Below are 25,556 nucleotides of genomic sequence, written 5' to 3' on the forward strand. Positions count from 1 at the left end.
GTCTGTACTTAGCAAGCAAGAATTGCTATGCCAACTTTCGGATATGGAACCAGGGTGCTAATGGAGTTGTAAGGAATAGATATGACACCATGTAAGGGGCCTGGGACGATGTAGGTGCACAGTAGGTATGGCCTTATTATGGGATGCAAAGGCATCTCCCAGATATCTCCTGCACCATGAGATGCCCCTACCTAATTCCAGCTGCCATATGGGCCAAACCAATGGGGGTGGAGACCCTACTCACAACAGCCCTGCTAGCAAGGCCTAGATTCCACATCCTGTGGTGCCTCCCCCCTTACCTCTCAGGCTGTCCCCACGGCAGCCATGAGGGTACCAGACACCTTGGCAGTAGGCTGGGTATGGCTAGGGGGTTTCTTTCCATTTGGGGGTTTGCACCTGACTAGCAAAGAAATCCTGGATGGAATCTTCCCAGCCTGGTTTTCCAATCTCTGCTCAAAGCAACGGACCTTGTCCTTATCTCTCCATAGGGTACCTTCAATTCAAGGAACATTAAAACTGACCATATGCTAGGAGGAGAGGGGAGCCTCAAGGTCGATAAGATAGTTCCCAGCCCCAAGAAGGTCACAGAAGAGTTAGCTGATGTAGTGGAGTGCAGGGGAAAGCAACTCACCTTTTAATTGCCTCTCACCCCCTTCCTCCTTCCTCTCCCTCCACATCAACAATCCCTTCCTGTTCATTCTGTTTGCTCAATGAACTCTGAAGTATAGCAGGGCCCTTGCCTTGTCTGATTTACTGTGGAACCCCTGGCTACTAGCTCAGAGCTAGTAGTTCAATACATATTAGTTGAATGAATTGGGTGGAAGAATCAAGTCCTCCCGTGAAAGTTGGGCAGGCTTCATGCTTACTCTAGGAAGAGGTTTGGATGTCCATGGCTGTTCTCCAAAAGCAGTCATCACCGCTCCTCTTTCCCACCAGGGACCCCTATTTGTGACCCGTTTATCATTCATTCATTGGGCCAATATGTGTTGAGTAGCTCTTCCGAACTCGGCACTGTACCTTGTGCTGGGGAAGCAAGCCCTGAACTTTCCCCACCCCCACATCGACCTCTGCACACCTTGGCCTGATCTTTTCCTGGCTTTCCACCACACACACTGCCCGGGGCACTTACCTCTCCCTTGTTCCACTGTTTACACAGAGGTGCCATATCCAGGCCGCTCTGATGCTGCCAACCTGCATAGGAGTTGAGGGAAGGAGGTCTCCCAGTCTCTCACCACTGCCCTTAGCCCATCCTCCCACCTGACCTCAGGGACCTGTCCCTGCCAGAATCTGCCCAGAGCCCCAAGCCACTCTGTCTCCCGGAACAGCCCTGAACCTGAACATGAACCTGAACCTGAACCTGGTTGTCTCACCTCGGTCCCTGGGGTCCCTGCCCATGGGCATCCTGCAGAACCCACCCGATGCTCGACCCCCAGCACCCTGGCCCCTCGACACTCCCTGCGGCGGGAGCTGCCAGCTTTTTGGAATTCCTAATCGCTCCTGGCCCCGGTGATTGGCTGCTCAGCTCTGACCCCACTTGGGCTGCCGCCTGGTTGGATAAAAGGGGAATCTCCTTGGGCTCCAGAGCATTAGACACCGGAAGGGGCACCTGGGACCAACTTCGCGAAGCGGGGAGCTCGGCGGGGGGGTGGGGGGAGCTAAAGACCTGCGGCCTCAGCCCCTCCAAAGAACCGGGAGATGACGGGGAAAGCAGGGGAAGCGCTGAGTAAGCCGAAGTCCGAGACAGTGGCCAAGAGTACCTCGGGGGGCGCCCCGGCCAGGTGCACTGGGTTCGGCATCCAGGAGATCCTGGGCTTGAACAAGGAGCCCCCGAGCTCCCACCCGCGGGCTGCGCTCGACGGCCTGGCCCCCGGGCACTTGCTGGCGGCGCGCTCAGTGCTCAGCCCCGCGGGGGTGGGCGGCATGGGGCTTCTGGGGCCCGGGGGGCTCCCCGGCTTCTACGCGCAGCCCACCTTCCTGGAAGTGCTGTCCGACCCGCAGAGCGTCCACTTGCAGCCATTGGGCAGAGCATCGGGGCCGCTGGACACCAGCCAGACGGCCAGCTCGGGTAGGTGAGGAGAGGTTGCGCTGCTGCCTGACTGGGGGGTGACGGCCAGGAACCCCGCGCCTTAGGCTCTCGTTTGCTGGACGAGGCCTCCCGGCGGAAAAGTTCCTGCCAGGCCGGGGTCGCCACCCGGCGCCTTGGGCCGACGCACCTGGTGCCGGGTCCCGGGAGGATGCTTCGGTGTCCGCAGGGTTTCCGCCCCAAGCGTTTCTGGCGGCCGCTCAGTTCTCAGGTCCCAGCGTCGGGCCGGGCTCGGCCACGAGACTCTGTTGAGGCTCCACTGAAAACGGGGTTTAGGGTGTCGGAGCCCGTGGTGTAGGGTCCCCGGCCGGGTCGGAGGGTCCCAGGTCCGCGGCTCCACTGCGGGCCCGGCCCCGTGGAGGAGCCTCACTCCCCGAGTCCAGTGCTGTTCCGGCTTTGGCCCCATCCCCGGTGTCCAAAGTTGTCTGTTTCCTTCTCGTTCCCCATTCCCAAACCCCGCGTTGGTCAATTGGGGTTTATTTTTCACCCCCACGAGCTGAGACAACCCGGCCATCACGGTAGCCAAAGCGGCCGCCATCCGCTCCCACGCAAGCGCCTCTATATACCGGAGCCCAGAGACGTGCGGGCTCGGGGACCCTGGGTGACCTCCCCGCGTTCTCCCTGCGCTGCTTTCCGGGCGGTGCGTCGCGGCCTGCTCGACCCTCCGATTCTTGTTTGAGCTTGGCAATTCCCCCGATTTTTCGTTGCGTTTTATTTTGTTTTACTTGAAAAGGCAACGAAAACCGGCGCTTCGCAGGCTCTACGGCCTTGAGTGGGGAGTCATTGTGCCGGCCTGCGAAAAGGACGGTGCCCGGCAGCCCCCATTCTTCTCGGAGCCCAGCTCCCCACGCCTCGGCTCCGCTCCTCGCTCCTCGGGACCAACTTTCTGGCCCGGGGCACTGGGGCTGGCCGCGCAGGGCAGGGCGCAGCAGGGTCGCGAGCGCTGCCGGGGGTCTCTGCGGCCCCCTAAGGCTACCTCGCTCTCTGTTGTCCCGGTCCCAAGTGTGCTGGGGCCTTTGCCTCTCTTACAACGAAATCTGTTCAAAACCTCCGGATTCGGGCCCCGGCGCGGGAGAGGCCAGCCTGAGCTCAGGCATGGGACGGCCACCGGGGCGCCCGATGGCTTCCTGGGGAGACAGAGCAGGTCCACACCGCTCACTGAGGCGGCCCGGGGTGGGGCCCTCGCGGGTTTCGGGCACCGCCGAGCGCGTCCCCCACTCTGCCGCATGTCACTCGCCCGCTTTTCAGATTCTGAAGATGTTTCCTCCAGCGATCGAAAAATGTCCAAATCTGCTTTAAACCAGACCAAGAAACGGAAGAAGCGGCGACACAGGTGAGGCCCCCGCGGCGCTTTCTGTTACCTCTCCTGCCCGCGCACCCCGCTGCCGTCCACGGTTCCGGGCTCGGGTCTCTCGGACCCTATTTTTGCTGACCCCGGATCTGAGGTCTGAGGCCGTGCCAGGGCGCAGACCACGCGTTGTTTGCCGGAATCTGCCCGGGGCCTTGGCGTCCGAGCCGTGTGAGCACGATGAGTGGCCGCCGGGAAAGCGGCTCGGTTCCGGCTTTCTCCTCCTTGTACAGGAGAAAGGAAAGGCTCCAACACAGGCCAAACTGAGCCACAGAGGGGGTGGCGGTCCCCCGATCCCCACACCAGTATATTCCGAGAGCCACACAGACCCCGCAGCGGGCAGATTAGCTCCCACCTCCCGCCAGAGCCGGTGCTTTGCCCTCAGCCTCACCCGCCGCCCCCATTTCTATCCCGGCGTCCCTGTCCTCTCTGCCAACTCCCTAAGCTTTCAGCTCCCACCGTTCTCCAAAGCTGGAGCGATCTCTGCACTGACAGGGCATTTTCTTTTGACTTCTGCTCGTTCGTGATTCCCACCGAGTCGCTTCCCTTTCGTGAACCTCAGTTTCCTCGTCTGTAAAATGGAGTGGGAGGCGATGTAGACTGGACGGTCCCACCAGCCGTAGCTGGAGTAGGGTAGACTGCATCGGGGTACAGACTAGAAAGGGTTTTTTTGTTTTTGTTTTTGTTTTTGTTTTGTCTTTAAATGGAAATTACTTGCACAAAGTTAAAACTCAATAGATGCCGACAGGTATATCTTGAAAAGTAACCTACCCTTCTCCCCACCCCCGCCCTCATTCCTTTCCGCACCAGTCTCACTGCTACCAGTTCCTTGGGTATTATTTGTAAGGTGGTTTTCAAGGAAATGAAGGAGGGAGAACCAAAAATCTGCCTGCCTTTCTGCGGGTGCCGCTCGCAGGTGCTACCCCGGCGGCGCTCACCTCGGAGCTGTTTCCTCGCACCCCACTGCGTTCCCATCAGGTGGGGCTACCGCAGGCTCTGCGCTCTTTTCGAGACATTTCTCCACTAGGGCGTTCTCGGGGACTCCCCCGACCCACATCCTTTTCTCCCACCCCAATTTGTTCTCAGCCTCTTTGCACCCTCTCTCTCTGCGCTTTCCTATGCTTCGTTCTTCCTTGGCCGTGGGAAACTCACTGTTGACCCCCCAACTCCCGACTCGCCACCTTTTAAAACGGCCTATCCTGACCCCTCAGGCCCCAATAGGTTTTGGCTTGAATGCAGGTGAACTTGGTTCTTCGGACCTCGGTTTATTCTTTTTTTCCGGCAGCTGTTTGCTTTTGTTTAGTATTGTTTTATTTTAAAAGGAAAAAGAAAATCTTTTTTGGTCTTGATCTTTGGTCTTTTTTTGTTTGTTTGTTTACATTCAATTCATTCAACGAATATTCATTAGAACACTTTTTATGCACCTATCTTACACTGGTCCCAGGGTGGGTAATCCTGTCATCTTCCCCAAGCAGGGGACAGGGATCTTGCAGGGAGGGCAGATCAGAGACCCGCAAAACTGCTCTTGTGCTGGTGCCAGGAGGCCTGGGAGGGGTTCCCATAGCATGGAGAGCCCTGGAAAAGGCAGCCCCAAACCCTGGGTACAGGAATGGGATTTCCGCATCAGGACATCTCACAGTGTGGCACTTAGAGCTGGGTGACCCGTAGCGCAAAGTCCATGTTTAAGGTCTCTGACCATCTGTTTTCACCTGTCACTCTCTTCTCCAGGAACACCTTTGGGGGCTTTGGTGGGTTTTCTTGGGGGCAGAACAGCAACTCAGCAACACCAGGGTATTAACTGCCTAGGGTTTCTATATCTGGCGCATGAAGGGAGAAGGTTATTGGAGAGAGGAGAATGGCTACTGATTTCAAGTGCTTTTTTTAATTAGGAAAAAATACATTTTACTCGAGCTTCTGTCATTTGGGGATTTAGGGTAAGAGACCCTGGAATCTGGTGATGAGAGATGGTCTCGTTTTTATCTCCCAGAAACAAACCAGACTTAAAAGCGTTTTTTTTTGGGGGGGGGGGTGGGGACAAAGTAGCCACAGTGAGAGTCTCTCGGATTTTGCTCACTCACTCTACTGGGAAAGCTCAGCTCCTCTTCAGACTGGACACAACAGGAGCCTGAAGGGTCTGGGGTTCTGCATAAACCAGGAACACAGGCTGGGTCACATTACGGGGGAAGTGTGTCAGCTCTGAGGCATGAATTCGGGAAAGTTTGGGAGATTTGAGTTTTTGTTTTGTTTTTGAAGAGAGACTCTCCCAAGTAGAGACTGGGACTTGAATCGTTCTACATGACCTATAATTGGCTCTCCTCTTTGACTGCCTTTGTGCCTCAGTTTCCCTGGTTTTGGAAAGGACTTGCATTTTTTGATTGTTTATTTTGGCGCTCTGTCCATGAGACCTTCAGCAGATGGCAGAAGCGAAAAAGCAGCAGATCTTGAAAATTCTCAAGAATTAACTATGTGTGTGCATAAGCATTTCACATCACCGCCCCCCACCCCCAGAGAATAGGAGAAACGATTTAGAATCAAACCAGTCATTTTCTGTAAAGAGCACAATCTTTCTTCCCTGAATTATCCCCCGAGATATTAAAGTGGACACCAGCACAAGGAGTGTGTGAAGTTCAAATTTGTACTTTTGGGTTGTGTTAGATGAGGGTGACGGCACAGCAGTGAGGGATTCTACACCCCTGTGCTGGCGCCAGGGTCTGACCCCAGGGGGCCAGGCAAGGGCTGGACCATTTCTACCAGTTCAGTTTGTGGACGCTGGACTATATTGCCTGTTGGCTTGTTAATGAGGTTTCAGGATAAAGATCACCCAAAACCTGGTGAAATTAAGGTCTGAAAAGAGAAGAGCTTGTATCCGGAAGTAGGTGTTTAGCGGTTTATTCAAGAAAGGGGACCTATGAATCCCCTAATGTTGGAGGCAAAATTTTATGGGTTGGGGTATATTTATTTGCCCATTTTCCTAGGATGAGAGAATGTAGCTTTTATCAGATTCTTAAAGCAGTCTATAACACAAAATAGATCAATATGAACTGCTCTGTGGGGGGGGGCAACTGTGCCTGTGGGCGCTCAGGGTGGCCCGAATGGAACCCCCTCCAGATGAGTGGCTGAGTTTGGAAGTATGGGATGATTGGAAGGTGGTCCTTCCCTTCCCAGCACAGAACAGGACGGGAAAAGGCTCTGGGCAGTGCTGGGAAGCTAGCAGGTCTGGGTAGTGTCGAGGAAGGGCAGGGGAGGAGGAAGGGGCGCTGGGGTGAATTGAGGGAGTAGGGGATTCAGTTCTCAGCTGTATAAACACTGAGGTTGAGGCTGCATTTGACCTTCTGGCGAATCTTCTAACTTTGAAAGGCATTTAAAAATTCATCTCTAGTGACTGTGAGAGGGGCCCGGGAAGCTGGTCTGGATGGAGCTGGGCTATTTAGTAATCTGGTAAGCCCTCTTCTCTGTGCTTGAGAGGAAGAGGGGCTTTCTGCTTTTCTAGAATGTCCTTCTTAACAGCCTTTCCCCCAGAGCACCTCCAGAAAGATTCCCAATGTGAAATGTCATTGAGGGCTGGAATAACGTCCACCCCCCAAACACAGGAAAGGTAGTGTGAGCCCTCAGCCTTGAATAAGACGAGTCCAGAGGGTTAAACTATGAGAGAGAGAGAGAGAGAGAGAGAGAGAGAGAGAGAGAGAGAATTTGTGTCCTATTGTGCTGAGCCAGCCTGGGGGGGTTGGAGTCTGCCCAGGAAGCACAGAGGAAGGTGGTTCTGTCCTCTCTGAGACAGGTTCTTTTAGTTTCTGGTGTCCTGAGAGTTCGGTTTTGCTCCCTTCAGGACAATCTTTACCTCCTACCAGCTAGAGGAGCTGGAGAAGGCATTCAACGAGGCCCACTACCCAGACGTCTATGCCCGGGAGATGCTGGCCATGAAAACGGAGCTACCAGAAGACAGGATACAGGTAACAGCCCTGAGTCCCTCTCCCCTCCACTCTCCCCTCTCTTGGTGACATCTACCACTACAGGGTTCCAGATGCCCATGACCCCGCCTCCCAGTCCCACTGTGGGCATGTGCTTGCCTGTGATCATGTTCTCAGCCTATTTAAGCTGACCACCTGCCACGTGAGATGGGTGCTGTCGGGGGATGAGAGGCACCCAGTTGTGGCCTGGCTGTTGTTCCAGACTATAGGCTTCCCGGGGAGTATGTCAGACAGACCCTGCAGGGGTGTGGGGATGAGAGATGGAGTACTGGAGGGGCCCCCGGTCCTGGACAGGGTCTCTGTTGAGGCGGAGGTCCCCTTGGTACAGCTAAATGTCTGTTCCAAGGCCAGAGGGGGCCCCAGGCCTCTGGGTGGCTGTGAAGAGGAAAGTGGCTTCTAGTCCTGACCCCAGTCTGTTTCCCTCCTCTCTGCTCCCCTCCCCATGATGAAAGTGTTACCCCTTCTCTTCCTGCTCCCCACCACTGCTTCCACCTAAGGCTCTTTCCTCCCACTCACAGCCCAGCAACTGCTGCCCTGACCTGCTGCTCCTTTTCTTCTCCCCAGACTGGCCCAGGATGTGAGCTGGGGCAGGGCCCTGCAGGTGGCTCACTAAGCCCTCCTCCTCTCCTGGGCAGTTTTGTGGCATAACCAGCCACTGGTCTGGGCATGTGGTAGGCATGGGGCATCCACTTAGCAGCAGCAGGACCTTGGCAAGTCCAGAGTCCCCTACCTGGGCAGGAGTAGGGCTGTGGAATCATTTCTCTGGGAGAGGATGGAGTCTGGGCAGGGCCTCTATGAGGCAGAAGGAGTGGGGCAGGAGGAACATTTCCAGAAGATTTGGGGTTGTCTTAGCTGATGCTCAACCTTCAGTGAAAGCTGCTCCCATCGCCTGAGCCGTCCAGAGCTAGTTCGCTGTGGAGGCTGGGGTATGTGGGCCGGGGGCTGGTCCTGACTTCCCGGAACTGCTCTGCTCTGTGTCTCCTCCCATCTAGGTCCCTTGTGTCTCCAGGTGTGATATGTGCGGGGGGGGGGGGGGGGGGGGGGGAGCTGAGTAAGGTGTGTGAGTTGCTCTGTACTCTCTCACTGGAGGACCGGAGAATGTGAAATGAGGCTGTGAGGCCTTCCTTTCCCCTGGAAATCTATTTGGAATTTCAGCCGATGGTTTTAGACATTGACACTAACAATAAGCTCAATTATTCATAAGCAGATTATGTTTGGTGCATTATCCATGGTGGCCTGGACCCATTACCCTCCACTCAATTGGGTTCTAGTCAGGTGAGCCGGGCATTGACATTGAATTGTGTGTGTGCACGTGCGTGTGTGTGTGTAAGTCAAGCCTTACCCTTCATGGCAGTAACCCCTGCCTGGCCTTCATTAGCATAAAGTTGGCCATTCCAGGTGGCTGCGGCAGGGAGGAGCAATGACAAATCCCCGCTGTTGGCAGGCCCCACATTTGCAGTATTGAACAGAATGAAGGAATAGCTTGTCTCTTGCAGTGGGTTGCCCTAAAATCTGCTTGGTAGATTAGGCAGGGGAGGGCGGATGAGGTGTTTGAAACCTGCTGAGCTCAGGATTTGGGGGCAGGCTCTCCCTCAGCTGTAACTGCATTGCTACAAATGCCCCAACAGGCACATTTAACTTCACAGGGCTTTGTTAAGTTGCTTGGGGGTTGCCTATACGGTGGTATCTGAGGGCAGCAGAACCAGCACGAAGGAGCTTGGGGTGTGGGATGAGGAGAGCTCATCGCCCTGGGACTGTGAGGACCGGCTCTGCAATACGTGGATATCAGAGAAATGAGGGAAGAGTCTCAGAGCCTTTGAGCACCACAGGCCTGAATGCTACCCCCAGAAGCTGTCTGTGAGTTGTCAAGTCGTCTTGCCCCAGCTCAGTAAAGTGGCCTGGGAAAGATCTTGGTGTGTATCAACAGCAGTCACAGTGATCGTTTCCAGAGGAGTTTCCATGTGCCAGGTGTTCTCCTGAATTCACGACGTGCACAGGACAGGCAGGGCGGTACAGTGCTTAGGGTCACTGACTCTGGGGCCAGACTGCCTGGGCTCCTGGCCGGGCTTCGCCTCCCAGAGCCCCTCAGTCTTCATCTGTACAATGGGAGTGACAGTGGCACCTGCCTCTTGTGCGGAGACAATAAGCCATATGTGTGCAGTGTTCAGCGCAGTGCCTGGCACGTGCCCCCGGCTCACTCGGTGTCAGATTTCATCTTATTAAATCCTGGTGACAATCAGGAGCTGAAGACCATGAATTTCCTCTGAGAACTGAGGCAACAGAGTCACAGCCACTTGCCCAGGCCCCATAGCTAGTAAGTGGGAGACACAAGACTCAAACCTAGCTCTGAATCGAAAGCCCACAGAGGCACTGCCCGACTCTTCTGTTTGAAGTCTTTGCTTTGACTTGAAGCTCAGGGAGCAGAGGTGATTTGAAGTCAGGCAGGGGACCTGTATCACAGTAAAGATAATCAATGTTTATTGAGTACCAGGCACTGTTCTTAAAAAAAAAAAAAAAAAAAGGCCCAAAACTTACTTGTATAACAAAATTATTTTTGTTTTGTTTTGTTTTGTTTTGTTTTTTGAGATGGAGTCTCGCTCTGTCACCCGGGCTGGAGTGCAGTGGCCGGATCTCAGCTCACTGCAAGCTCCGCCTCCCAGGTTTACGCCATTCTCCTGCCTCAGCCTCCCGAGTAGCTGGGACTACAGGCGCCCGCCACCTCGCCCGGCTAGTTTTTTGTATTTTTAGTAGAGACGGGGTTTCACCATGTTAGCCAGGATGGTCTCGATCTCCTGACCTCGTGATCCACCCGCCTCGGCCTCCCAAAGTGCTGGGATTACAGGCTTGAGCCACCGCGCCCGGCCAGTTTTTTGTATTTTTTAGTAGAGACGGGGTTTCACCATGTTAGCCAGGATGGTCTCGATCTCCTGACCTTGTGATCCACCTGTCTTGGCCTCCCAAAGTGCTGGGATTACAGGCTTGAGCCACCGCGCCTGGCCAACAAAATTATTTTTGAATGGGCAAATTCTGTACATGAGTTCAAGAGGGTGAAAAGCAAGTCCTCCCCCTCCCTCTACTAGCAGCCCACCCGTGTCTTTCATTTCCTCACAGAGCTAGTTCATGTATATTCAGCAGAGTCCTCAGAACACCTATGAGCTAGGGGCTATTATTCCCATTTGACAGATGGGGAACCTGAGGCACAGACAGAGGCCAGAGTTGAGTCCCTTTAGACTCCAAAACGCTTGCTTCTCTACCTTGCCTTCCCTCCCCATCATTTCCCCTCCACGTGTTGGCGGCCACTCCTGAGCCAGCCCCCTCCCAGCCCAGCTTTGGGTCAGAAGACTCTGCAGATGAGCTGAGCCAGAAAGGGGAAGTTATTAATGGCTCCAAGTCTGGAGTTAGAAATTCTCAGCCACGCAGTGGCTCAGGCTAGCACTTTGGGAAGCCAAGTTGGGAGGATTGCTTGAGCCCAGCAGTTTGAGACCAGGCTAAGCCAAAAAAAAAACGAGACCCTGTCTTGGAAGCAAAGAAAAAGAAATTCCTGGCCAGGTGCAGGGGCTCATGTCTGTAATCCCAGCCTTTTGGGAGGCTGAGGTGGAAGAATTCCTTGAATCCAGGAGTTTGAGCCCAGCCTGGACAACATAGTGAAATCCCCATCTCTACAAAAAAAATTTTAAAAAGTAATCAAGCGTGGTGATGTACGCCTGTGGTCCCAGCTACTCAAGAGGCTGAGATGGGAGGACCACTTGAGCCCAAGAGGTAGACGCTACAGTGAGCCGTGATCGCACCACTGCACTCTAGCCTGGGTGACAGAGTGAGACTCCGTCTCAAAAACAAACAAACAAACAAACAACAAAAGCAGAAAGAAATTATCAAGGTGGAGTGGAAAGGTTATTGAACTGGAGATCAGGAACCCGGATTTTAGCTCCAACTCTGACATCTGGTGTGGCAGAGGCTAGGCCACTTCCCATCTGTGAGCCTCAGTTTCCCCGTCTGTAGAAGAAAGAGGTGAGATCCCTTCCAGGGAGGTGCCTCCTGAGGATTCCCCCGCCACAAGCCCCTGGGCTGCCATTGGTGGAATGGAAGTGCAGGGCAGGTGAAGTTTAACAGGCCCAGATGGACCGCTGGGGCATATACCCCTGCCAGGCCAACCCAGGAAACCCCTGCATGTCTGAGGTCTGATGAGAACCTGCTGTGTGGACATGGAAAGACAGACACACCTACTTCCAGTCTTTGTTTCACTGCCAGCAAGCCAAACTCTGAGTCTGAAATTACTCATTTGTAAGATAATAATATTTTTCCATAATGCTAACTTAGTAAAAATCGTGTTATTGCTGGCATTTATTAAGTACTCACCATTGTTCCAGATATTAAGTGCTTTCCATGCCTCATTTCTTCTCTTTTTCTCTGTCTCTCTTTTTTTTTATACAGGGTCTCACTGTGTCACCCAGTCTGGAGTGCAGTGGTGTGATCTTGGCTCACTGAAACCTCCGCCTCCCAGGCTCAAGCAATTCTCCTGCCTCAGTCTCTTGAATAGCTGGGATTACAGGTGCCCGCCACAATGTCTGGCTAATTTTTGTAGTTTTAGAGAGATGGATTTTTGCCATGTTGGCCACGCTGGTCTCGAACTCCTGACCTCAAATGATCCACCCACCTCGGCCTCCCAAAGCTCTGGGATTACAGGTGTAAACCACCGTGCCCGGGCTGCCTCATTTCATTTAATCCTTAACAGACAAATTAGTTAGATGTCATTCCTACACCCTTTTCTAGATGAAGAAACTGAGGGGCCGAGAGGTAAAGTAAGACTGGGATTCAAACCCAGTACTCAGCTACTATGACATGAGATCCTGTGAGATAGACATGCATGCCTGTCTATACAAACTGTACTAATGCAAAGAATGGTGATGACAAACCAGTCCCAGCAGAAACGCATGGCGATTTCCTCTGCCTTTGTGTTTGGAAGGTAAACATGTCCTCACTCCACATTCTCTGGGCTGGAGGTGGAGGATATGGTGCAGTGTCGGGGAAAGAAAAGCTTCTACGTCTCCACGTCAGACTCAGGCACATGGTATTCTACGTGTCTTAAATAAATAAATAAAAAGCTGGTGCCTGTGATCCCAGCACTTTGGGAAGCTAAGGTGGGAGGATCACTTGAGGCCAGGAGTTCCAGACCAGCCTGGGCAACATGGCGAAACCTCATCTCCACAAAAAATACAAAAATTAGGAGGTGTGGTGACACATGCTGGTCCCAGCTACTTGGGAGGCTGAGGTAGGAGGATTGCTTGAGTCCAGGAGGTCAAGGCTACAGTGAGCTGTGATCGTGCTACTGCACCTCGGCCTGGGTGACAGAGCAAAATCCTGTTTCCAAAAAAATTTTGTTTTTTAATGTTAGGATATGGCATTCTGAAAGTCCCTGCCAGCTATCAGCCCTGGGAAAGCGCAGGTGGGTTTCCAGACTGACTTAATTTCCTCTGTGGGGTCACTTGTTACTAGAATTATAAGGGCAGGCTACATATATATTCACATGTTTACTCTATTTTTTTTTCCCTAAGATGTGCTTGTTATAAAATGCAAACATTATGGAGCTATGAATGTTCGAAGTGAGCAGAGACTACATGTCACCCCTCTTAGAAGTCTCTTTTATGTTGAAGGCTGAGGTTTAGATTCTCTGCCCAGCACTGTGTGACTTTGCCTCTTTTAAAGTGGCCCCTGCCTAAGGTATCAGGGGGTCATATTCCAGAATAAGATGGGTGCCTGAGTAGGGAAGGGTTTGCATGGATCTCATCTCAGGATGGTTATTAGAATCACCAGGGCAGATTTTTTTTTTTTTCTCGGCTCATTGCAACCTCCGCCTTCTGGGTTCAAGCAATTCTCCTGCCCCAGTCTCCTAAGTAGCGGGGACTACAGGTGCACACCACCACGCCTGGCTAATTTTTGTATTTTCAGTAGAGACAGGGTTTCACCGTGTTGGCCAAGATGATCTCAATCTCTTGACCTCATGATCCGCCCTCCTCGGCCTCCCAAAGTGCTGAGATTACAGGCATGAGCCACCAAGCCGGGCTTCAGGACAGATTTTTAAAACGCCCAGGGGCTCCCCCTGTGAACACCCAGCAATTCCGATTTAATTGGTTTAAAATCAAACATCTTCGGCAGGGTGGGGTGGCTCATGCCCGTAATCCCAGCACTTTGGGAGGCCGAGGCAAGTGGATCACTTGAGGCCAGGAGTTCAAGACCAGCCCGACCAACATGATGAAACCCCCATCTCTATTAAAAACACAAAATTAGGCCGGGTATGGTGGCTCACGCCTGTAATCCCAGCACTTTGAGAGACTGAGGTGGGCAGATCACCTGAGGTCAGGAGTTCAAGACCAGCCTGGCCAATATGGTGAAACCCCATCTCTACTAAAAATACAAAAATTAGCCGGGCATGATGGCGGATGCCTGTAATCCCAGCTACTCAGGAGACTGAGGCGGGAGAATAGCTTGAACCCGAGAGGCGGAGGTTGTAGTGAGCTGAGATCACGCCATTGCACTCCAGCCTGGGTAACGAAACTCTGTCTCAAAAAAAAAAAAAATCGAACATCTTCATGTTGCCATTTGTATGCTTTTAAATCTCTCTAGGTGATTCTGTGTGCAGTGAATGTAAACACACTGGATTGGAGGCTTGGGAGAGGGGTGTTTCTGTTCTGAGTGGGTTAATATGAGTGGAAGAAAGTGGCGTTATGGGTGGCAGGGGGTTGGGGTGAGGAAGGAAATGGCCTGTTAGCGCTCAGGCAGGAGGCTGTCTGGAAATGTGGTCGGAGCTGCCCCCTAGTGGGCAACAGAGGCTGCAGCAAGACTCCGCTTTTCTGAGCCTTAGGCTGGGCTGCACAGAGCATAAGGCTGCACAGAGCGCGCTGAAATAAACCGTGGCTGAAGTGCTGAGGGGGTGCAGAGTGTGAAGCCCTTAAGTTACGCCAGCGATGATCCCAAATTCATCAGCTTCCAGCCAGAGGGGAAGAAAGAGACTGGGTGAATGTGATGGACGCTCACCCACAGCATGGCCGACAAAGCCGGGCCTGATGGCATGTGACAAGATTGCAGGGCAGGGCCTGGGGTAGCGAGGAGACCAGAATGTGCAAAGGGTATCTCTCATGCACAATATCTCCTTTAGGAGGTATTTAGGAGGGCGATCCTGGAAGGACTGCAGAGGGTCTCCTGGGAGAGGATTGAGGGACAGAACCCTGGGCATGTTATCTGGTGGCGATGCCAGGGCGGGAGCTTGCAGGACAGCAGTTATGTGATGATGCAGAGACAAGAGGAGGCGTGAGGCGTGGCCTCGGCTGTTCCTGCTGATTGCACACGTAGAGAAAGAGCTGACAGTGTTGCCTGGCCTGCTAGCTGTGCCTTTGCATCCACTCGGCAAGAAGTCCTTCCCTGGGCCCAGTCCACCCTTGGAGGCACAGGCACACTCTGTGCCTGCTGTGGAGGCACCCGCCAGACAGCTGTGGACAGCCACAGGATTTCCACACAAACTGGGCTTTCTTTTTTTTCTTTGTCTTTTTTTTTTTTGAGATGGAGTCTCCCTCTGTCGCCCAAGCTGGAGTGCAGTGGCATGATCTCGGCTCACTACAACCTCCGCCTCCCGGGTTCAAGTGATTCTCCTTCCTCAGCCTCCCGAGTAGCTGGGACTACAGGCACACGCCACCATGCTCAGCTAATTTTTGTACTTTTAGTAGAGACAGGGTTCCACCATGTTGGCCAGGGTGGTCTTGATTGCTTGACCTTGTGATCCGCCCGCCTCGGTCTCCAAAAGTGCTAGGATTACAGGCGTTAGCCACTGCGCCTGGTCATCCTGAGCTTTCTGATTGCTGCTGGAGTATCGCTGCTGATAACTCTAAGGAGAAATGTATCAACAAACCTAGGCTTGACCGGGCATGGTGACTCACACCTGTAATCCCAGCACTTTGGGAGGCCCAGGAGGGCAGATCACCTTGAGGTCAGGAGTTCGAGACCAGCCTGGTCAACATGGTGAAAACCCTGTCTCTACTAAAAAGACAAAAATAAGCTGGGCGTGGTGGCGGGTGCCTGTAATCCCAGCTACTTAGCAGGCTGAGGCAGGAGAATTGCTTGAACCTGGGAGGCAGAGGTTGCAGTGAGCCGGGATCACACCACTGTATCCCAGCCTGGGTGGCAGAGCAAGACTCCATCTCAAAAAAAAAGGAAAAAAGAAACCCAGGGTCATTCCCAAACTGAAAGGTCCTCCCAACTCACTTTGTCCTGGGACTCCAAATCTGGTGGCCCTGGGTGTCACTTTGGGCCCCTTTTCAGGCCCCTGGCACCCTGACTGAAGTATAAGGCAGGGCTCTGGTCCTTGCTGGCACCTTGACACACGGTCTCCTGAAGAGTTTGGGACCAGACTCCCGTGTGAGAGGAGCAGTCCCTTCTAGAAAGTGAGCGGTCAGGAAAGTGAGTAAGAGAGGGATCAAAGGAATATTGTGGGTTTGTCAGAACCAACAGTCCACGTAGAAAAAGGAGCGTAAATGCTGAGAGGAAATATCAAAGGTGGGAGATAAAATGACTGACATGGCTTCATGTGAATGGTATCCTAGAACATTTGCTAGAAAGCAAAGCTTGTTGCACATCTGTCCACAGAATTCATCAAGCATTAGGCCAGTGTGTTTCAGCTCTTACTATGTGGCAGGCATTTCCCACACACAGTTTAATTTTCACCAGAAACCGGCAGAGAGGTGGTGTCATAGGGCAGGTGACACCTAAATGGGAAGCTCAGAAAGGTTAAGAAATGCACTCAACCGGGTGCGGTGGCTCACGCCTGTAATTCCAGCACTTTGAGAGGCCGAGGCTGACTGATCGCCTGAGGTCGGGAGCTCAAAACCAGCCTGGCCAACATGGTGAAACCCCGTCTCTACTAAAACTACAAAGTTAGCTGGGCATGGTGGCAGACACCTGTAGTCCCAGCTACTTGGGAGGCTGAGGCAGGAGAATCACTTGAACCTGGGAGGTGGGTGGAAGTTGTGGTGAGCTGAGATCGCGCCATTGCACTCCAGCCTGGGCAACAAGAGCAAAACTCCGTCAAAAAAAAAAAAAGAAAGAAAGGGAGGAAGTGGGAAGGAAGGAAGGAAGGAAGGAAGGAAGGAAGGAAGGAAGGAAGGAAGGAAGGAAGGAAAAAAATGCACTCATAGCCACAAAGGCACCTAGAGGCAGAGCAGAAATCCCCAGCCTAGGGCTTCGAGCTGCTGCACCACAGTTCACTCCCAGTGAGTATGGGCGCTGTGTGGGTGTTCCCCTGTACTGGAGCCTTAAGGGCTTGGGATATATTAGAAACGTGGGGAGAGGCCGGGCACAGGGGCTCATGCCGGTAATTCCAGCACTTTGGGAGGCCAAGGCGGGCAGATCACACGAGGTCAGGAGTTCTAGACCAGCCTGGCCAACATGGTGAAACCCTGACTCTACTAAAAATACAAAAAATTAGCTGGGCGTGGTGGTGGGTGCCTGTAATCCCAGCTACTTGGGAGGCTGAGGCAGGAGAATCACTTGAACCCAGAAGGCGGAGGTTGCAGTGAGCCGAGATGATGCCAGTATACTCCAGCCTGGGCGACAGAACGAGACTCTGTCTCAAATTAAAAAAAAAAAAAAGAAAGAAAAAAAAGGAAATGTGAGAAGAGTTTCAAGGACACTGGTGTTTAGCTCTCCAAATGCCTAAGGGGGAACTAGAGGCTATCTGTATTGAATATACAGCCAAAGGTTGGATCTGTCTTCCCCTCCTCCTGGATTGTTGTTATTATTATTTGTCAGTCCAGCCTTGAAGGGCATGTGAAGGAGGCCAGAGGGGCAGGTAATGCCATAGATTAACTTGCCTTCCGGGCAGGCTTCCATTTATTTTCAGTGCCTCTACCAAAAACTAACACTTATTGAACACCTTCTGTATGACAAGCACTGATTTTAGGCACTCACTTATTTCATGTAATCCTCCAAACAACCCTGAAAAGTGGATATTCTTATCTTTCATTTGGAGACTGAGACTGAGAGAAGTGAAGTAACTTGCCCAAAGTCACACAGCAATTTTTCAGAGCTGGGAATTCCAGGTCAGGACTGGCTGGCCTCAATGCTTCTTGTAAATATTTCAGTTCTATATACAGGCTGGTGGCTTCCAGGCAGGGAATAGAAAGGGATATATACAGAGCGGTTAGGGTTAATTCTAATTCCTTGTCCACTTCCCTCCAAGGCACCATTGCCACAGCATCCTTGCCAACTGTCTTAGAAAGAAATTGTTTTGGCCGTCCAGGTTTCCTCCATAAATTGGAGCAGCATCTGGTCTTCACAGAGAGCCAGGCATTCCAGGAGCCCATAAGTGAGGGTCTGGATGACTTCTGGTTTGAGCGACCAGCTGGCACCGGCTCCCCTGGGAGAGTGTCTGTGGGCAAAGTCTGATCTGCGGATCAGCCAGATATTCATTTGCCCAAATCAGGAGACCCAGGAAAACGGTTCTGTTTATAGGCCCCAGAGATGATCTGAATCCCGAGTCTGCACCCCCTTCTTTAGTATCCTAAAAATGCTGTTTCCATCTGAGAACCTGCCCCATCTCAAGCATGAGTATTTGTGGAACTCCTGGGGAAGCCAGGGCAGTGCACCTTGCCAGGTATCCACACTGGGTGGGTGGGGGCATCTCTGTTTTTCTATATTCCACAATGCCTTCTCCAGAATCCCTAAGTCCAAACTGCACTGAAAACAGAACACTGTTTTATAAATTTGGCATCCATCAAAACTCAGTGATGGCAAAAACCGGACCAGACCTTATGGAATTTATTTATTGTTCTTAGTGTGAACATGTACATAAATGCTTTGCTGAGAAATGGAAGCTGATGGGTTTGATCATGAGGTGCTGCTGCTGCAGGACATTATGTTACTGTGGTTTATGCATCACATCTTTTTTCTTAAATCCAAAACATTCTCCAGTCTGGTTGTACAGATACCAGTTGAGGGGTTGTGGCCTTGTTTTATTAGGTTGGTGCAAAAGTCATTGCGGCTTTTACCATTGAAAGTAATTACTTTCGGCCAAGCACAGTGGCTCACACCTGTAATCCCAACACTTTGGGAGGCCGAGGTGGGTGGATCACCTGAGGTCAGGAGTTCGAGACCAGCCTGACCAAAAAGGTGAAACCCTGTCCATACTAAAAATACAAAAAAAAAAAAAAAAGAAAGTAATTACTTTCAATGGCAAAAACCGCAATGACTTTTTGCACCAGCCTAATATAATGCACTGTATTCAAGCAGGACAGACTGTCTCCCGACCAGGAAGTAGGTGGCTTCTTATATTCATGAACCAAACCTCTCCAGTCCTCTGTGGTCACACTTGGTGTCTGGAATTCCATCACCAGGGGATTCATTCTTTGCTGTCTTCTCTGAGAGGTGGATAAAACCGGGAGTCATACTTTTTTTTTTTGTTTTTTTTTGAGACAGAGTCTCGCTCTGTTGCCCAGGCTGGAGTGCAGTGGTACGATCTCGGCTCACTGCAACCTCCACCTCCCGGGTTCAAGCGATTCTCCCGCTTTAGCCTCCTGAGTAGCTGGGATTACAGGTGTGCGCCACCATGCCCGGCTAAATTTTGTATCTTTAGTAGAGATGGAGTTTCGCCATGTTGGCCAGGCTGGTCTCGAACTCCTGACTTCAGGTGATCCACCTGCCTCGGCCTTCCAAAGTGCTGGGATTACAGGCGTGAGCCACTGCGCCAGGCCGGGAATCATACTTATATGTGGATTAGTCCTTTCAGATTTTTCCTCTGTGGGAGAAAGCAGCTTGCAGCAAGCAGGTATGCTAAGGGGAGGGTGATGGGGCAGGATTGAGGCCTCAGACAAACCGCAGGCCCCGGGTAGGACAGCTGGTCGGGCACACATCCTGCAGCACAGGCCCGCAGCACTGGGGAGATCTACACTTGGCATGGAGCCAGGCCGGGACGCAGGCCCAAGTTAGCCTGGCTGGCATTGCGCCCCTCTCCCTTCAGGGCACGGAGGACAGCCATCTAGTGGCCTTCGAATTACACAAACCTTTTCCTTGGCGGTGGTCTCCCAGGGCGGTCAGGTCTGGAGCAGGCAGAGGCCTTGCACCTGCGCTTCCCAGTCCCCCAGTTCTGCGCGGGAACTGCAGGTGCCAAACCCGGTGGCAGCAAAAGTGCTGCCCGAATAGGGACGGCACCACTCGGGGTGGGAGAGGCCGGGGGCATCTAAGGCCGTGTCGCTCCCATGTTTAGAGGCTCCCAGTTATTTACAAATGAAGAAAGGCCAGAGGGCACGCGTTTGGGTCAACTTAAAGGTGCGCGTGCCCAGGGCAGTCAGTGTTCTGTGACCTCCGTGGGGGATGCGAGGCGGGCGGGCCGCAGCGCCCCCTGCCGGGGGTGGCCGGCCTCGCTCCGCCACAGACTCCGGGCCGCCGGGCGCTCACTCCGCCACCTGGCGGCGATGGCGGGAACCGCAGGAGAGCGCGGATCCCCGAGCCCCGCCGGCCCCAGCTCGGGCTCCCCAGGCAGCGAAGGGTTAAGCTGTCAGCGGCGCGATGTTAAACAGGTGTCAAAGGCGCCCCATATATCTGCAGATTGAAATCAAATTCTTTGCCGTATAAAAAGATAAATTACCCAGGCGCTGCCGCGCGTCCCACTCATCACGCCAGCGCCAGACGGCAAGCAATTTTTTTTTTTTAATGTGCTAACGACCTAATCAAGCAATCAAGTCGGAGGAGATTGCAGCGTGACCCGGGCAGCCATCTGCCGCCAAGCCCGCATGCATTTCCGCGCCGCGCGGGGCGGGGACCGCGAGGGGCTGTCGGGGGGAAGGGGGAAAATCCTAAACAAATTAACACCCAATTTTCCCCGTCTAATTAGTTAAATGAGAAGAGTTGGGGGTCCCCGGGGGAGCGGGGGCGCTCGCGGCGAGGCGAGCGCTGCCTCCCCAGCATTAATTAGTGCGGGTCAATGCCGCGGCTCCCAGGAGAGCAGCCGCTTTAATTTCCCGTGATATTTCAGTGCCTGAGGCCCATCGATTCAAACTGAAATTAACTTATTTTTCAATCAGCCCAGGGCTGCCCCTGGGGCTGACTCTTCTTTTGCCGCCTCCTGAATAGAGCTGGAGCAATTTTTCATTAAAAGCTGATACCTCGGCCGCGGGGGAGGGGGCCCGGAGGGAAGGGCGGGGCCGGCCCAGACCCAGGCAAGGAAATCGGGAGGAAATGAACAGATTTCCCGAGCCCACCTCGGTCCTCCCCCTCGCCGCCCCACTCCCTCCACTTTCTTGGGGCGACTCGCTGTCTCCGGGGTCAGAGCCTTTACGGGCTGTGAGGGGCGAGAAGGGACCGGCCAGGCTTGGGGCCCACTAGTTCCTTAAGAGCCTGGACCTCCTTGGCGGACAATGCAAGGGGCTCTTGGCTCTGTCAGCTGCGGGAAATCTCCGGAAAGCTTCTTTGGGGGACCAAGAAATCTTCCTTCCCCAAACCTGGCAGGGATTTTGGGATCTCTTCCCAGAATGGGCTAGAGTGCTGCAGACACCCCAGGGTACCCCACTGTCATTCAGACCCTGCACCAATCAGCTTTGGGGCCAGAGACACATTCGCTAGTGCTTCCTCCGCCCCCACTCCCTCCCAGATCCCTCCTCCCATTTGCTCCTCAACCCTGGAGAATGTTGTCTTCATCCCTGGCCCATCTCCCCAAGATACCATTCAGAGTTAGGCCCGGAGCTGTGGGGAGCAGGTACCTGGAGGGCACATGTGGCTTGGCAGAGCTTAGCTGGGACAGGGCAGAGGAGGGAGGCTGACCCAGGCCTCCCAGGGGAGTCTCCCTCCCTGACTTCCCAGCCTCCCTGATACCTGGGTGAAGTGCCCCTAAGACTGTCCCCAGCCGGGCGCGGTGGCTCAAGCCTGTAATCCCAGCACTTTGGGAGGCCGAGACGGGCGGATCACGAGGTCAGGAGATCGAGACCATCCTGGCTAACACAGTGAAACCCCGTCTCTACTAAAAATACAAAAAATTAGCCAGGCGTGGTGGCGGCGCCTGTAGTCCCAGCTACTCGGGAGGCTGAGGCAGGAGAATGGCGTAAACCCGGGAGGCGGAGCTTGCAGTGAGCCGAGATCGCGCCACTGCACTCCAGCCTGGGCGACAGAGCGAGACTCCGCCTCAAAAAAAAAAAAAAAAAAAAAAAAAAAAAAAAAAGACTGTCCCCTGCCCTTTGTCCCTGATCCCCCACTCACCCGCAGCCTTCCTGGATGGTTCTGGCTCTGGGCTTCTGGCAGAGAGGAAACCCTGAGCCAGAGACACTGCTAGTCCAGTGCTGGGAGAGGAATTTGTCCCTCTGCAAATCAGAAAAAAAAGATTTATATGCTGGAGGTGTGAACACATGCAAGAGAACCATCACTGGCTGAGCAGTCTTCTCATCTGCAAACAGCCGACGACACTGGGTCATGTGCACCTGTAAGACTCTGTCCGGGAGGCATCCACACCCCATCTCCCTAGAACTACCCATAGTATTCTCATAAGACTGATGTCCTCCTTCTGAATACTCTCTGAGCCTGGAGGAACCCAGGGGGCACCAGGGAGTGGGCGAGCTTAGGTTAAGGACGCCCTGCTGGAGAAACCTTCACTCCAGGCCTACAAGGGGTAAGGGCCTTGGGCCCAGCACTTCTCAGAACAAGCCTCTGACCTGTTCTGTGCACCTGCAGGTCTGGTTCCAGAACCGCAGAGCCAAGTGGAGGAAGCGGGAGAAATGCTGGGGCCGGAGCAGTGTCATGGCGGAGTACGGGCTCTACGGGGCCATGGTGCGGCACTCCATCCCCCTGCCCGAGTCCATCCTCAAGTCTGCCAAGGATGGCATCATGGACTCCTGTGCCCCGTGGCTACTGGGTAAGAGCCCGCACCCTCCTTGGGGCCCTGCCCCTGCGGTGAGGAGAGCGGGCTCCTTGGAGAAGGGGACAGAGTCTTGAGGCAGGGGGGCTTGGGCCACAGCAGCCTAGCAGGAGAGAAGCTCTTCCAAGCAAACCTCTTGTTCTACTTTGGGGGACTCAGAGCAGGGTGGGCCTGGGGCCTGGTATCTGTCACTTGCACTGGGTGCCAAGAACTCTCATCAGGCCGGGCGCGGTGGCTCAAGCCTGTAATCCCAGCACTTTGGGAGGCTGAGACGGGCGGATCACGAGGTCAGGAGATCGAGACCATCCTGGCTAACGCGGTGAAACCCCGTCTCTACTAAAAAATACAAAAAACTAGCCGGGCGAGGTGGCGGGCGCCTGTAGTCCCAGCTACTCGAGAGGCTGAGGCAGGAGAATGGCGCAAACCCGGGAGGTGGAGCTTGCAGTGAGCTGAGATCCGGCCACTGCACTCCAGCCTGGGCGACAGAGCGAGACTCTGTCTCAAAAAAAAAAAAAAAAAAAAAAAAAAAAAAAAAAGAACTCTCATCATGAAGGAGTCCCTAACTGTGGATTATTTTGTCCCGTGAGAAACGTGTGGCTGTTGCCCTGGGGTCTGTACCCTCCTCTCCCCTCAGCCAGAGTTGGGTTTATGGTGAACAAAACAGCTTTCCTTGGGGGTTGAGAGGACCCCTAGGTCCCTCTGGATGCCATTCTGCTTTGCCCAAAGGACTCTGTCCCCCAAATCTCTCTACTTGCTGTCTTCCCCACCTGCCAACTTCCCCACCTGCCCTCTGGGCCTGTATCTGAGAACAGCACCAGCTTCTCTTGGGGTTCTAAGATCTGGAATCCCATGGGGGAGGGACAGGGGAGCATGTGCTGTGGCCTGGAAGGGACAGAACAGGCCACCTGAGGCCCAGGTGCCCAGGGCCTTGGCAGGGGGAGGTCCTCCACAGGACTGGCGACCCATCTCCCTGTTCCCTGACCCTGGCCCAGCCCTGGGACTTGTGTGACTGCGGTGTGGGAAGTAAGGCTTTCTGCTCGTCCTTAATTCTGGCCTCTCTCTATCTTTGCCGTTTTCAGTTCAAGATGGCTTTCCCAGGCGCTTTTCTAAACCCGAATACCAACAATTCTTTTTAGGGATGCACAAAAAGTCGCTGGAGGCAGCAGCCGAGTCGGGGAGGAAGCCCGAGGGGGAACGCCAGGCCCTGCCCAAGCTTGACAAGATGGAGCAGGAGGAGCGGGGCCCCGACGCTCAGGCGGCCATCTCCCAGGAGGAACTGAGGGAGAACAGCATTGCGGCGCTCCGGGCCAAAGCTCAGGAGCACAGCACCAAAGTGCTGGGGACTGTGTCTGGGCCGGACAGCCTGGCCCGGAGTACCGAGAAGCCAGAGGAGGAAGAGGCCATGGATGAAGACAGGCCGGCGGAGAGGCTCAGTCCACCGCAGCTGGAGGACATGGCTTAGGTCAAGGCGCACTCAGATGCCGGAGCCCCAAGACTCTACTCTCCTCGGAGCCTGTGGTGCTGGGAGGTGCTCTCTGAGGCAAGGCCCAGGCCTGGCCTCTGCCATCCTCCCTGTCCCCCACAGGTCCTCCATCACCCCTGGTGGCTGCAGGCACCGCTGGGTTCTGACTCTGGACCATGCTGAGACATCCCTCATCTAGTTTTGACCTCTCCAGCATCCCAGCCTCAGAAGTCTTCTTGCTGCCCACAACATCCCCTCAAGCCCCTTTTCTCTCAATCCCTTTGCAGCGCTCACTGATTTTGACCACCCTTCGCTCTCTGTTCTCTTGCTTTAAAGAGCCTCCTTCCCAGCTCTACATTCCGCTCTGCCCATGCCTAAAGCCCACTGCTGCAAATGCATCGTGCATTGCCTGCCACGGCTGTGACACAGACGGAGGACTGGAACTGCAGCTCCAGCATCCTGAGCACCCCAGTCCTCAGCAAAAAGTCTTCTCCCAACTCAGCCTGTTCCTTCCTGCAGACCTGGCTGGGCCTGGGCGTCTGCAGTGTGAAGACACTGTGCAGGCCCAGCCTCTGCCCCACCCGTCAGTGGAGTCTAGATGGCAGGCTACATTTGGGAAGTCTCAGCCTGGGCCCCTCAACCACCCTTGGTCTCATGCCCTGCCATAGTCACCCTTAGGAACCCACCCTCTCCACACCCAACCTGTCCCACTGGCTCATCCCAGCACAGGCACCTACATGGCATGTGGCAATGTACGCTGTGTGCCATGAGTCCATGTCCTATGCCTCACAAATGCTGTGGCTCACGGCACTGTGCAGGAGTCCAAACCTTCTACCCTGGGTCCTCGGACCCCTGAGCCTAAGTCCTGAAGCATCTCGACTCTCGTGATATGCTGCCTGTGACCTTGACTTGCTGTGAAGGCACCCTTCCCCCACAGCTCCTTGTGAACTATGAGTTTGCATGTGCCCTGCCTTGAACAACCCAATCTGGCTGGTAAATGACATCTAGAAAGGCACAGGCCTGGCCTCAACTAAGCAGCAAAGCCTGGAGTCGGCCTGGGGCTATGCATACGCATTAAAGGCCTGCTGGAGAAAACTTCACTCCAGATAGACAGGGGGCTAAGGGCCTAGGGCCGAGCACCTCTCAGAGAAAGCCTTTGACCTGTTCAGAAGGATAGGAAAAAGGCTGGAAGGAAAGGAAAGCAAGGCAGAAAGCCAGGAGTAAGCCCAAGCTAAGCTGCAGGACACACGCTTTCATGCCATTGTATGCCAGGAAGCACGTCCACTAGACTAAAACACCGTAACATGATGGAATAAGGAGCTGGGACTTCTTTCTGCTGGCTGATGGGTGGACCTGTTAGTACAGTGACCTCTCTGGCCTGGCCTTTTACATTCGCATGAGCAATGGGAGCATACAGCTCTGTTGACCTGCCCAATCCAGATTCCCAGGCCAGGCTCCCGACCCCATCCACCCATCCACCACCCCACCCACCTTTGCAGGGAATACTCATTAGAGAAAGGCCTGAGTGTGCGTTGCAACTTTAATTCCACATTAAAAGTTGATTTATTCTTCATTCTATTATGGAGCTTCCCTCCCCCAACCCCAGTTCTTCTTGTCTTTGTCCCTGTTGGTTTGAAGTGTTAGACTATAGCCCCTGGTGTGTAAATATTGTACATAGAGTGAGAAGAAAGAAACTTGATATTGAGGTGTTTGAAATATGAAACTGTAATAACTTCTAGGTATTCGAAACCTGTGATTTCTGTGCCATTTTCTGTAAAGATACAAGTAAGAATAAAATTGACTTAAAAATA

At 53.6% G+C, this 25,556-nt stretch overlaps 1 protein-coding gene across 1 annotated transcript; it reads left to right on the plus strand.

Moving 5' to 3' along the window:
• Nucleotides 1-1,605: 1,605 nt before the first annotated feature.
• VSX2 (visual system homeobox 2) lies at nt 1,606-25,556 on the plus strand. Its single transcript, XM_025392625.1, has 5 exons — nt 1,606-2,065; nt 3,332-3,416; nt 7,258-7,381; nt 22,100-22,280; nt 23,420-25,556. The coding sequence occupies exons 1-5, from the start codon at nt 1,696-1,698 to the stop codon at nt 23,743-23,745; spliced, it is 1,086 nt and encodes a 361-aa protein (XP_025248410.1). The 5' UTR covers nt 1,606-1,695; the 3' UTR covers nt 23,746-25,556.

This window comes from Theropithecus gelada, chromosome 7b, assembly GCF_003255815.1.
Source record: "Theropithecus gelada isolate Dixy chromosome 7b, Tgel_1.0, whole genome shotgun sequence".
Taxonomy (NCBI): domain Eukaryota; kingdom Metazoa; phylum Chordata; class Mammalia; order Primates; family Cercopithecidae; genus Theropithecus; species Theropithecus gelada.

Coding starts and splice junctions, on each gene's coding strand:
- VSX2 (XM_025392625.1), top strand. CDS start 1,696: ATGACGGGGAAAGCAGGGGAAGCGCTGAGTAAGCCGAAGTCCGAGACA. Junction 2,066..3,331: donor CAGCCAGACGGCCAGCTCGG/GTAGGTGAGGAG, acceptor CCCGCTTTTCAG/ATTCTGAAGATGTTTCCTCC. Junction 22,281..23,419: donor CTGTGCCCCGTGGCTACTGG/GTAAGAGCCCGC, acceptor AATTCTTTTTAG/GGATGCACAAAAAGTCGCTG.